Here is a 14,061-nt window from a genome sequence, read left to right as displayed (position 1 = left end):
ACCGGTGGTTAGTAGACCGGCGACTTCAAGCGCCAGAGGGGAGAGCGAGAGTAGACGTGACACAATGCCACAGATGTCACAAGTTTTGAGGGAGCGTGCAATTAGCATAATGACTGCAGGAATGTCCACCAGAGCTGTTGGCAGATAATTGAATGTTCATTTATCTACCATAAGCCGCCTCCAACATTGTTTTTGAGAATTTGGCAGTACGTCCAACCGGCCTCACAACCACAAACCAAGTCTATGGTGTTGTGTGGCCGAGCCATTTGCTGATGTCAACGTTCTGAATAGAGTGCCCCATGGTGGTGGTGGAGTTATGGTATGGGCAGGCATAAGCTACGGACAGCTAACACAATTTAATTTAAGCGATGGCAATTTGAATGCCTAGAGATACCGTGACGAGAACCTGAAGCCCATTGTCTTGCCATTCATCCAGCGCCATGACCTCATATTTCAGCATGATAATGCACAGCCCCATGTCGCAAGGATCTGTACACAATTCCTGGAAGCTGAAAATGTCCCAGTTCTTCCATGGCCTGCATACTTACCAGACATGCCACCCATTGAGCATGTTTGGGATGCTCTGGATCGACGATGACGACAGCATGTTCCAGTTCCTGCCAATATCCAGAAACTTCATACAGCCTTTGAAGAGTAGTGTGACAACATTCCACAGGCCACAATCAACAGCCTGATCAACTCTATGCAAAAGAGATGTGTCGCGCTGCATGAGGCAAATGGTGGTTACACCAGATACTGACTGGTTTTCTGATCACCGGCCTTACCTTGTTTTTTAAAGTATCTGTGACCAACAGATGCTTATCTGTATTCCCAGTCATGTGAAATCCATAGATTAGGGCCTAATGGATTTATGGACTGCTTTCCCTATATGAACTGGAACTCAGTAAAATCTTTGAAATTGTTGCATGAATATTTTCCTGCTATAGCAAACTGGCTCAAATTAAGATCATACATATGTATTCTGGAATGTGGTGGGTTAACATAATTTAACCTCAGCAGTTTTTTTTGTATCTAAAGAAGTTCAATGCTGCTCTTATTTCAGTATCTGGCTAAATTGAAATGGATGTCAATTAGTAGACGGATGACAATCCATGGTGATGTCCATTCAGTCTGCAAACAAAATGAGTGGGTGCTAGCTATTAGTGTGCTTGTGTGCCAACTGGCCAGTACAAAGATGTATCTCTGTACACTACTTCCATCCAGTTATAATTGACCCAGAGGGGTGTGGTAAAACATTCTATCTAAAGAGCGAAATGTGACATTAAGCCGGCGGACTATGTGTGTTTCCTACAGGGGCTGGCGTCTTCTTCCTATCGTCCATGGAGGGCGAGCAGATCAGCTTTCTGTTCGACTGCATCGTCAGGGGCATCTCCCCCACCAGAGGCCCTTTTGGACTGAGGCCAATCCTGCCTGGTCAGTACCAAAGGTGTTTACTGCTACGTAGGTATGAAAGTTGTCACGGCTAGCTATACGGCTTGCCCAAACAAGTACATACAGACCAGGGTGGTGAATTTATAGTACAGGACAAATGGGAGTTAGAGTATTTTATCAAATTTCTGGGCAATTTAAATGGAGAATATGGATGAAATGTAGCCTTAATGTATCCTTGTGGTCATTCTGAGGTAAGTTATGTAGAGGTATATTATCCATTGCTCTTTCGCCTTCTGACTTGGCAAACACTTAAGGCAAACACTTAAATCGAACACTTGCTGTCTTAATTAAAACAAGCGTTCTTCAAGAGATACTTTGTGTGGGATTTATCCTCACTATAATAGTGGCCCACCATGTGCTTTCTGGAATGCAGCCACTTCCAGAGGTTGTTACTCTGAGTCCCATGGATTCCATCCAATGTACTTTGATCCAACAGCATTATGACTGACAGCTGTTTTATACATAATTGGATTAGCTGGGTACAGACTATAATATTAGTGAATATAATCTGATAACCACTGGACTAACTGTACCATAAGCAGTGTATACAACGGGGCCACCTTATACATATGTAATAGGATAACCACTGTACTAACTGTAATTATAGCAGCAAATTCAATCCAGTCACCTCTGTATAGTCTGTCGCGTCATGCGAGAGGTACAGTAGGGGTTAGGGTGGGCGCTGCAGCTGTGGCTTGTCCCACTGGGTGTTCCTGGTTTCACACATCCTCTCGCCAATCAGGCCTTGAGCTCATCTCCTATTATTGTAGTCTGTAGTAGAATAAATAGCAGGGGACGATGTCAGAGGGAGAGCGGGAGGTCAAAGTCACAGTTCACACAAGCAGAGCGCACCAAACCCTTCTAATCACTCTGTGCATGTGTGTAACCTCATCCCCAGGATTCCTGTGTCCACTGCACCCCCCCTCCCCCACCACCACCAGCACACACTCTGTGCCTCTCTCTCTCTTTGTCTCTTTCACATTTTCCCCTTGCTTTGCCCCCATTTCTCTCTCTCGCTCTCTGTTTCTAATATCCCTACTCTCCTGTAAACACCACTGTCCCTTCTCGTGCAAAGGGAACAGGGTTGTTGACAAGAAGTTGAAGCAGATGTCAGCTGTTATATCCAGTTGATTGCAGTCCGTTTGGTAACCGATAGATATGCCGGTATCACATAAACGGCAATCCATTTGAAATTCTCAAGGTAGTCTTTTGCCATTTGTATGTAATTTTGCACTCTACTTGCACAATCAAAACGACAATGACTCTTGGAAATGACCCTTGACAAAATATTGGTTGACCAGGAAATCAACGTAACCAACCCAAGGTCAATAACAGCTGACCTTGGGTTGGGACTAAGGTAACTTACATTAGATCCTCGGCGCGGTACTAATGATCCGTTGCCACACCATCTCCATTACGCGTACCACAGGGGCCACGTGGCAAGCAGTGCTATTAATAAACACATGTAGTGTTGCACAAACAGCAAGGTGTACCCCTGTGTGACCCTGTTCTCTATTACCTCGCTAAAGGCCTGGCGTTCTCACCCTCACAGATAGAGGGCGACGTGACAGCACAACGATAACGATAGCACTCAGTACTGGACCATGTTCAGTAGGGCACACCGTAGCAAAAGGTTTTGCATAGGAACACAAAAATCTGTATTCTTATTGGATACATTCAGGTATTACCTTTCGGTTTGACTTCGTTTAGGGTCCGTTTTCTTCCTACTGAACAGGACCCTGTACTTGCGTCTACTGATACTGCCTGCCCTATTAGATGTGTGCTAGAGAAAATGTAAATTGTGTATAAACTGGGACAAAGGGATCATTTTGCTTGACATGAATACATGTTTATTCGGCATAACCTCCCCCACCCCCACACACACACACAAAAAGCCCAAACAAGCTAATTGAAGAGCGCCTATAGGCTACACCTTTGCCTCGTGCACATTTTTGTCATGCCAAACAAGAGATCAAATGTGTGTCTGTTATATGAATATCTGGCAATTCTTGGCCAAGGTAACATTTCTGGTCAGTCTCAGTGAATTTAAAACAGTTAGGAAGGGAGACTTTGAAAACTGGATTGAGTGAAGTAGCAGCAAATATGTTAAATGAGCAGCTAATGAGCATGGAGAGCCTCAAGTTTGAAAAAATCACCTTACATGTTTTCAGTTTAATCACCTTGTATATATTTTCAGTCTAATACGGCTGTTTACTTACTTTTGTAGCTCTTCCTCAGCATGCTGTTTTAACTGTCCTCTCGACCGAAAGGATTTGATAAATGTGATTGGTTGACGATGACATTGGCCTACGTCTCACCTTATGCTGCGCAGAATATCACATCTCAACAACGATTGGAGAAGTGTTTAATATCTCCGATACCACATCCTTATATATCTTGTCAAAAGTGCAACTTGACTCCAAACAGAGATCTGTACATAATGACGAGATGCTCATGTCTCTGCCCTAACAATGGGAGTCGTCCCGAAGGCAGGTGAAGAACTTAATTCCAAAAGATGCCCATAGAAATGCATTGTGCTTATTTTGGACAGATTTTGGGGAGTGAAACCTCTCACTTTGCCTCTTCCTCTCTGTTGCAAAAGAGACATGTTAGAATGACTGACTGAAATATGGAACAAATACAAAAAAAGAGTAAATGAATGGTGTTAGAACTGTTATGATAAAATGCGGTACATGATTGTTTGGTTGTGGGACACGGGACCAAGCGCTAAAATGCAGGACTGTACCGCACATTCCGGGACATGTAATCACCCTAATCACAGCGGCCCCCCAAGGATTCATTGGCACACTGGTGATTTATGTTCACATCTGTCCCAGTGTCACCTCAATACTAACCTAATGCAGCGGGCATAAAATAAACGCCTGAGCAGCGCTTCTTTCTTTCTAGTCCTGTCAGGGGAGGTTCTCTTCTGCACTGTTGAACCAATCCAGTAAATGTGGAGGATGAGTTAAGATAGTGTTGCCTTGTTAACGTCAAAAGCGGAAGTCACGTCACAGGCTCTCTTTCCAGTTCCCCTGAAAACCGGATGCATCCAGTTAATAATGACCCCGCAGAGGGTGCCTCAATACGAAACACTCTGCGTCACTCTATTGATCACATGTCACTGTGACATCAGAAAGGCACCCAAGGTTAACCTCTCCTCACAGATAATGATGTATACTATTATCAGTAGGCCTCCTATCGAGATTTACGACTATTAATCAACAGACATAAACAGAATTTTGTCCTTTCCACTGAATTGTCTCACAGGGGCCTGTCTAAACGGATATATTATTTTAGGATACTGTAGTAAATTACCAAAGAGCAGTAGAATATCATTTATTGGAATTACTATATCATTGCTATAGTGTGCTATTTTAATAATTGTAAAGTAAAAATAATACTGTTGTGTTTCACCCCGACAGACCCCAACGCTGCCGCCAACCAGGCCTACTCTGAGGAGAGGGTAAACCATGAGGCCCAGGAGCTGGAGAAACGCCTTAGCATGCTGTCTCACCAGAGCAGCACAGGTGCATTACCTCACCATTCATTCTATTCCAGCAATTACCATTACCATGAGCCTGTCCTTCAATGCAAAATCATCACAGTCATTGCGCTGTACTGAAAGTGCTCTATCTTGAAAACTGGACTGCTGACATGCACCCTTTTTTGGGGATTGTATTAACAATGGGCTAATGAACATAATGCTACATTATAGTTTGAGTGAAAAAAAAGGGACACCAGCATCCACTGCTCACTATTCATCTTCCTTCAACAACGTATGGAACATGCATTAGAGTTAGTATTCTCCATGACTAATCCATGGGAAATGATACATGTTGCATTATCGTAACTTTCTAAAAGTACGTTTCTGTTGCGTCATATTGAAATGTGTCTTATGTTGTTGATTTATTGTGAGTATTATGACTGTGAATACCAGTCAGGCAAGTGAGGAGACCTATTTTGGATAATCTGTTATGCTTTATTGATGTGCTTGTGTAGATAAGGTGTATAAGTAATAGTTTTGTTTTTATAGAATAAATAATCTGTTTTCTTATGTGGTTTTGGAAGCCTCCTCCACGTATGGTCTGTCTGTGGCGGGAGACGACCGCAGCATATCAGGCTCCTCTGACACCTCCGACACCAGCCAATCAGACTCCAGCATCGGCAGCCGGCTGGCCATTTGGACTGAGCCAGTCACAACAAGCTCCGCCCCCACAGAGACCATCATTGGCCAGTCTGGGCTCAAGGTGGCCTTACAGGCCGAGGATAAACTGTCCGTCATCCAGGTGGGTGGAGCTCGTGCAGTAGCCAAGCCCCCTCGGTCCCGGCAGCTGCAGGAGATTGGTCGACAGAGCTCATCCGACAGCGGCATCGCCACAGGAAGCCACTCCTCCTACTCTGGGAGTTTCTCCTCCTATGCAGGTAGCCTGGACATTGGTTCTGGGGGCGATGACTTTGGCTCCCTGTTCAGCCTGCCCCCTCACCTGGACCTGGCCCCCTGTACCTGCCCCCCAGCCCCAGGACAGGAGTACCAGGTACCCACGTCACTGAGATACCTCTACGACACCCCCCGGAATCTACTGCAGGGGGGAACAGGAGGGACCAGGGGGCACCAGACCATCACAACATCTAAGGACCAGGCGGGTAGTTCACCCCAATCACCCCCATCATGTAAGTCAGTACAGAGGGAAAAAGAGGGTCCTCTCGGGGGTCGCTCGGACACTGTTGCCAGGCGCTCGACAGCTGATCTCTTACTGGGCCACTCAGAGGAGAGTAAGAGCAGGATGGCGCCCTCTAGTGACAGTCAACACCCAGACTCCTATCAGATATGCAGCAGTTCCCAAGCCACTGCCTCCAAAACCCTCCTAACCATCTGCGCCACCTGTGGAGGATTCAAGGTACAGACAGCTGGGGTTATTGTATTTCCTTAATTCCTTCCAAGCTAGCACATAACATTCTGAGAACCATATGTTTCTTAGAGCTTGGTGAGAGATTGGTTGTCCTATTGTTATTTTGCATACAAACTTGTACAGTACTTTAGCATAACATTTTCTTCAGGTTTAAGCATGGTTCTATTTAAAGTAATGTTCTCAGAACATTAAGAAACTTTCCAATAAAACATTTGTAACATTCAAAAAATGATTATTATTCAAAAAACATACACATTCCGTTCTCAGCGTCAACAAAACTCTCTATCCTCTGTCTCGTTAAGTATCTTCAGCTGTGTTGGCTGCACCCACTAATTGGCCACACCTGATCTTAACGAGTGCTTGTTTTCTTTGAAATGTGGTCTGTTTGAATAGACTAAAATGAACGGCTTTGTATGAGTAATAAACATGGCATGCTAGCTCCATCCTGGTGGGGCAGGGGATTATTGCCATAGATAGAGAACAGAAGATCATAGGTTAGAGTCTCACTGACCCCCATGCCACAATAAAAATACATGTGTTTGAATGAATAAACACATTTATTTCCATATGTTCTGTGCTTGTAGTTCAAAACAGTTAAGCTAGCAGTCTTATTAAAACATTTTCTCATAACGTTATTTAATTCCATTCAAATAATTTATAATTTATATTCCCAGAACGTTAATAAAACCTCTCAGGAACACTTTCAGGGAACCATAGTAAAACATTCTCAGAATCTCCCTGCAACCACAAAATTAACGGTCCTAGAAAAGGCGACATTTTCACTTCCGTTCTCAGAACAATAAAATAACTTTCCGTTTTACTGGTCAGGAATCGTACAGCTTCGTTCCCAGAACCAACGAGAAACCAAAAATGTACGTTCCCACAACTTCCAAGGAACCAAATGTGCTAGCTTGGTTGTGTGTCCTCTCTCCTGACTTTCTTCTCAAAACTTATTGGAGTGGAGGAACTTTTGATCCTCTCCTCCAATGCGTTTTGCAAAGGAGGCGAGGAGAGTAGACACGAGGAATTAAGGAAATACAATTGAGATGCTGCCCTGGTTACTTTTATTAATCTATGGTGGAAAAGTGTACCCTTTGTTTATTTTCATCCAATTGACTGTATTCCACTGGTTCATCTCACTTTTATCGTCATCAAATTGATACAGTTTGGGTCAAAATATTACATTTCTTCAGAATTGCTTTGTTTGTCTCATGAGTACCAACTACCAAAGTACAAAAATACTGTCAGCAGCTTTCGATTAGACTTCATCATTCAGATTCACAAAGCGGTCTTTGACAGAAAAATGTATGGCAATTGCTTCCTTTTTGGTTTGTATCTGAATCTCTGCATTAAAAAACATAGCTCCCTCCCACTCTCATTTACTGTAGCATGTCGTCCAACTCCCAACTCAGTGCTTTCTGCAGCTCTGCTCCTCTTGTATAACAAGTCTTTATAACAGCTTGTATGACTGCAAGTAAGGCTTAGTCATCTTGGTATCACCTGTTGTCGGCTATAGCTGTCAATATGGCCTTTAATGTGAAATCTCACAGCAATTGGTGTTGGAACATTAACATTCTTGCTGCCTGTCTGTCTGGCAAGGTGTGCACTCTACTAGCCATTTGAGGTTCTATCTGTTCTTTCACTCACAAAGGTCAGGACATGCTCCTCTGTGCGTAGATGTTGTTCCTATAGGCTCTCAAAGACTCCCATCTCTGTAAGACGTGTCTTCATAAGAGCCTCTGTGTCACCATAGTTACTGCTCTTCTAATTTGGCCTCCATTTTGGGATTGTACTATCGGGTCTGGGTTGTTTTGGGCTTTTCAAACTGATGCTCTTCTTCTCTCTCTTTGAGGTCATCCAAGTGCAAGAAATTGATTCTAACTTCTTCTCGTTACAAACTTTTTCTTCCACTGTCTGCTTGTTATGGAAACAAGAAAGGATAGCCCTTTCGTTTGATCTTTGAAGATGAATCTCATTTACAAGTGATTTACACCGTAAAGCCTCATACTCATATACTTTGAAAGAGGACATATTCATACAGAGTATGACATGTGATTAGATCCCAATTTATTCATAAAAAATTATCTGTGGAATAAAATAACTGATTATAGTCATTGATCTTTTCTTTGTCATCCAAAATATACCTCTTTTATTAAGCATTGCTTTTGATTATATTAAAAAGACATCAAAATCAATGAATAAAATGTCAGACCATCAGAATTTCAAACATAAAACAAAGTGCTTTTCTTTGGTCAAAGCGGGTCTGTTTTACTCTCTGATGAAACAACTTCAATTGATGTTTATGTTTTTTTACTACCCCGTATATGAGTGACTTTCTGTTGATCGTTTAAACCTAGAGCCCCATCTGCTGGTGGTGCATTTAGATATTAATCATCCAAAATTGGTTGGAGAGACACATTTATCAAGGTTCATTTCTGATGATCTTTGTAGAAAACTAAAATAAAATGTCACTTGTTTCCTCTGACTTATATTAAGTCTAGCATTCAGTCTCTTTGAAAGATATTTCCCGAGAGTGATGTTAAGCTCCAGCCTTACAGTGCAACAATTCCTCTGTTAGTTACCTAGCACCAGTCGTATGGGATAAAGCATTGTGTGGGTGGACATCTATCAACACAGTTGTGATACTCAACCTCAGTTATCAGCTAGGAAAACAAAGACCCTTAAGGGCCCAAGGGTTCCAATAACTCATTGTAACTCTATGTGAACAAGCCATAGCAACTCTCATTTTTTTTACCAATAGACAATGCCTTAGCAGTATTCATTGAAAGACTCTGGCACAAAATAATATTGTGAAAGGAACTGTACCTGCTGACACTGTTTCATCTAGTTATTGAAGATGTTCTCTTTCCTCATCTTCTCACAGGGGACTCCACTCTCCTACACTGGGGGCTCAGCAATGCCAGCCGTACCAGGTAAGTCAGCTCCACTAGTTGTGTGTGCGCACCCGATGCCATGATTTCCCTTCAATATCCCTGTCCAAGCATGAATAGATTTTTCAGACCTGTGTTTACTTTGCAGCGTGTTTAGATAAGTAGTTTGTTCTTATGAATGAATCCGATGAATTATTAAACCGATGTGCAGATTTCCTAACCTGTATAACTAGAAAGGAGATGCGTTAAGCTCCAAGGACATAACCTATGGACTGAGGATTGGCAATTGCCTCAGAACCTCCCATTTTGAAAATCCAGCAGGTGAAAGTATTGATAAGTGCCCGTGCAGACCTAACAGCAGCTCCTCAGAATATATCAAGGTTGACGCACTGAGGAAAACTACAGAGACCACGTCCTCACCTGCCTCAGTGACCAATCACAGCTCTGAGAAGCTAAAGATGAGGAATGAGGGATCAGCACCTCTACAGAAGAAAGGCAAGGGGAAATTAGCTGACCTCTTAGCAGACCTATTAGGCTACGGCGGCACATCCGGAGAGCCAGGTACAAAGACAAACAAACTGAATCTTTATGAGTCAATGGCTTCTACTTTGGGACGTGAGCTTAGATCCCAACAACCTGTTATCAACTGTGAACTTTTGCATGATCTGAACTCAGCAAGACAAGGGGACAAGGGGACTATCATTTATGAAAACTGCTTCAAGTGCAAGAAAGGGGAGGAATGCCATCCGCCTCCTTGGGGGACACCAGCATTTCCCCGGAACAGCTTTGTCCTTCAGGTTGATCAAATGCACCACAGTGGTGTATGTTTTGGACAGCCACTACCCTCTGAGCCCTTGAAGAACAGTGTGGACTGTGAAAAGACATCTAACGAAGAGCAGCCTATTGAAGTGCAACTGCTGGACCGTACACTCCAAGATGGAGACCTTCCATGTCTGGAGGTGAAAGATCATTCAGTATCGGTTGAAGGTAAGAGAACGCCCACTTCTGATTTATTCTTCTCCTCTCTTCATGGAATGAACTTCATGCTAACAAACAAAGTCAGCCTCTTCCTTCCTGGCTTCCTTTCTGGCTTCCTCCCTCCTTACTTCCTTCTCATCCGCGTCCCTAAAACTGTTTCTTTAATGTTTTCCTCCCTGTTCTTTTCTTTGACTTTAATTTAAAAAATATCCTTTCTTCTTCGTTTCCTCTGTATTTTTGGGGGGACTATTTCTCCTCCCTCTGCAAGCTGGTGAAGCCTCTATGTTCTCTTCATGCTATATTCATTTTGTGATTGAGCTGCTTTGAAGGTTGGGATAGATGCAGAGAAGCTCTACCAGTTGCTGCAGTATGAAACAAAATGTGACTAGATTCAATGGCATTTTACATGACTGTGACGGTACACAAGAAAATTACAAACTGAAATGACAATTGTCATATTTGTCCAGCATGACCCCAGATTGTATAGCATCGCTCTGACAGTTATTTAGACTATGTGATTTTGTGGAGGTTTCCATTTGTACTGGAAATGACATCAGGGCCACTGTGTTGGCTGCTGTGCTCGTAACAAAGCCATCCCCATGAGTAATACAGCACTTATCCCAACCACATTAGGGAGCTCTAGACAACGTCAACAATGTAATGCTATATCCTGTCCTCTGACATGTTGCGGTCTTGTACGACGATGATTAATCTGTCCCTTGCAAACGTCTTCCAAGTCGTTTCCCATCCTTGGATCAAACAGGTTATGTGTGTTTGGGGACCGAGAGACGCCGCTTTGACTGCATTAGTTCACAGCATGTAGTAGACGAAAAGGAGAACATGATATAGGGATCTAATCTTCACAGGCTTTACTGCAGTGTAATAGGAGTCTGTTGTATTGTTGCACATCTCAATCGCACTTTATTTTCCTCTTTCCACCAGACAAGAAGCAGAAGAGTAAGGAGGAGAGGCACAAAGTCGAGTATGAGATCATGGAGAGCCGGGCGTTGGAGAAGAGTTCAGAGGTGGAGCATCAGGAAGTGGGATTACTCAATCCTCTTAAGGTCATCACACTCACATGTTTCAATTGTTTTCTTACTATGGTCCAAACTTATAATTAAATACCTGTGAGGCCAATGTCTATGAAAGAAAGAGGAATACTTTAGAGGGTGTACACTGCAGTATGGAAGTCCTTAATAACAGCTACACGCAAGATATGACTGGGCTGTTTATACTGCTTTTATAATTGTCCCATACATTTAGTATATGCCATTTCCTTGTGAGACTGGCATTTAACATGAGTGGAACAAACATTGGCAAATGTCAACAATGTTAAATTAATGTCAATAATGCTCAGACTACTGTTATCTCAGTCACATCCCACTTTTCAGTCAGGCAGAGGGCAATGTGGCTGCACCTTTCCACCATGTTTTCACACCAGAGACTAGCAAAACCACCGGAACACTTGACTCAGTTGGAAAGGCATGAATAAGCTTTAATAATAACAAGAGACACTTCAGGCTACATGCTTTTTTCAACTTAAGTAGACAAGTCTGTGAGGTTTCAGTACACTCAAATTAGTCAAGTCTAAATCTAACTCGAGTGCCTCCAGTGAACTGTTAAATAGAGATTAGCATTTGTCTGCGGTTGAATTTTGTTTTACTCAACTTGGATTGAAATCTTTGTAATTAATTCCAGCCTCAGGCTTGGCCTTAGTTAGATGTAGCCTAAGCTACCACTTAGAAACCAACATCTTATTTACTGTGTACTGTGTCTTTCAGCCAGAGGAGAAAAGCAAGTACGAGCTGATGGGCAGTTGTGGACAACAACGGTTCCTTCATGAGACTGAAGGTGAGTGCATTTTATGTTCCGGTGTAGAGGTCTGTGCTGGACTGATTTCTTCATCCCACTCCTGTCCGCTCTCGCAGGTTTTTATACTGGATCTGTCCACTCCGCAAAAATATCCTAAGAAATAGGTTAAATTACCAGCGATTCTCACGTTGCCCATTATATTAGGCTATGAGTAGTACTGGGCTATATCAGCCAATATACTAGACGTAGTTTGAAGAGAGCCGACACTTTCTCTTGAGCTGCGTTTTACATATATCCTTTTTTTGGAGCGGGGGGATATTCAGATGGAGACAAATATGGGTGATCAATAGTTATTTCCAGGCAATGTAGTAAACTGTAGCCTAATCATATTTAGGAAGTACATTTCCTTGGAAAGATACCTGTCCAGTGCCTACTCTATTTAATTTAAGAGCACCTGTGTGTCAATCTAAGTAACATAATAAAATATTCCCCATAAAAATCTGTCAGTTTAAGATAGAGATATCAGATATTTTTTGCATTGGGCTGCGTCTCAATCCACCTTTGTCCTTCCGCATCTGCGGTGGGAGGTGGCCGAGCTACAGCTGTCCAAACTGTCTCCTCACAAAAACGTCTGTAGCGTCCAAACGGTTTGGCCTAGACTCTATGGAAAGGGGAGACGAACATGATGGCGTTCTCCGTTTTGCTGCTCTACGACCCTCGCAAGTGTCACAGGACTCATCTGAAGTCGGTAACGCTGATGCACCAACTTCTGTCTGTAGGATCTGAAACGTTTGAGCTACAAACTAATATTACTTCACTATGGGGAGACTCTCACGAACATGATGATGTTCTCCGAACGGTATCCTTTCAGTTGCGTGTACTAGCACTTCGCCTGTCTACCGGAAGTTGATGCTGTTGCTATGCAACCTCTTGCTAGCTTGTTAGCGTAACAAATGACTAGCTAGACATTTTACGATTTATGGTGTGTTCTTAAATTCTATTTGAAGTGCCAGAGTTTGCTCTGGGCATTCCTAAATCCAGAGCATTGTTAGATTGTCCGTTTGTAAATTCAGAGCGCGTCACTGGACGTTCTGGCAGAAGAGTAGGGTTGAGCTGTGCGTTCTGACCTCACAACGGCAGTCAAGCATCCAAGCTAACTGGCTAATGTTATCTAGTTTGCTAGCTATTTCCAGACACAAATGAGAAAACACATTTACATTTTAGTCATTTAGCAGACACTCTTATCCAGAGCGACTTACAGTAGTGAAAACATACATTTCATACATTTTGATTTTTTAGATATTTTTGTGCTGGCCCCCCGTGGGAATCGAACCCACAACCCTGGCATTGCACACACCATGCTCTACCAACTGAGCCACAGAGAAAACACCTCACTCTGACCATTTTACTTGCCCTAGCAGAGCTGGTTAGGCTGTTTTCATGTTATCCAGAGCGTTGGTGACTGTATTTGTGCTGATGGCAACAATTTAATTACGCTTTTTTTGCCAACGGGTGTTGAGTGTTCATAAATTCATCAGTTATTCTGTACTCTGGCACACTAAGAGGAGAGTGCTCTGAAATCGGATGAATTAACAATATCCATTGAGAATGCACAATGACTATACCGCTTAGCTAAGAACAACGTGAATAATCAAGTCAATAAACATTGGATAGTTAGTTAGATTATAGTTAATATACTGCCTGGCAAGTTTGATGTATTAGTAGCCAACTAACGTTAGGTAACTAGGTAACATACAGGTACATATTGCTGTAATGCTATGCGGTTCATAAGGATAGCGTGGCTAACAAATTGTCAGACAACATAACGTGCAACGTAACTTATTTGAAAAGTCATTGCTTTATTACTTTCCTCAACATTTTCTTAACATTTGCAATGAATTTGTATCCGGTCTCGTCGGACTTTGTCTGCATATTTTCTGCCACTTTCTTCAAATCTGAAAATGTTGTGAAGCCACGGCCATATTCAGAAGAATTGCATTATGGGCCCTAAAAGC

The 14,061-nt window shown here is 42.7% G+C and overlaps 1 protein-coding gene across 2 annotated transcripts in view; it reads left to right on the top strand.

The window, feature by feature from the left end:
- LOC106577569 (protein Dok-7) overlaps window positions 1–14,061 on the top strand; it is a 46,632-nt gene that overhangs the window by 12,246 nt on the left and 20,325 nt on the right. The window contains exons 5-11 of one of the 2 annotated variants that reach the window (XM_014155715.2): window positions 1,315–1,434; window positions 4,878–4,982; window positions 5,524–6,353; window positions 9,250–9,298; window positions 9,575–10,243; window positions 11,177–11,298; window positions 12,016–12,085. In XM_014155715.2, the coding sequence (XP_014011190.2) occupies window positions 1,315–1,434; window positions 4,878–4,982; window positions 5,524–6,353; window positions 9,250–9,298; window positions 9,575–10,243; window positions 11,177–11,298; window positions 12,016–12,085 (1,965 nt within the window). The remainder of the gene's footprint in view (window positions 1–1,314; window positions 1,435–4,877; window positions 4,983–5,523; window positions 6,354–9,249; window positions 9,299–9,574; window positions 10,244–11,176; window positions 11,299–12,015; window positions 12,086–14,061) is intronic. The other variant, XM_014155717.2, reaches the window with a different exon arrangement.

This window comes from Salmo salar, chromosome ssa18, assembly GCF_905237065.1.
Source record: "Salmo salar chromosome ssa18, Ssal_v3.1, whole genome shotgun sequence".
In the NCBI taxonomy this organism is placed as follows: domain Eukaryota; kingdom Metazoa; phylum Chordata; class Actinopteri; order Salmoniformes; family Salmonidae; genus Salmo; species Salmo salar.
Note: the sequence above shows the minus strand (reverse complement) of the source record. Positions and strands in the feature narration are given on the sequence as shown.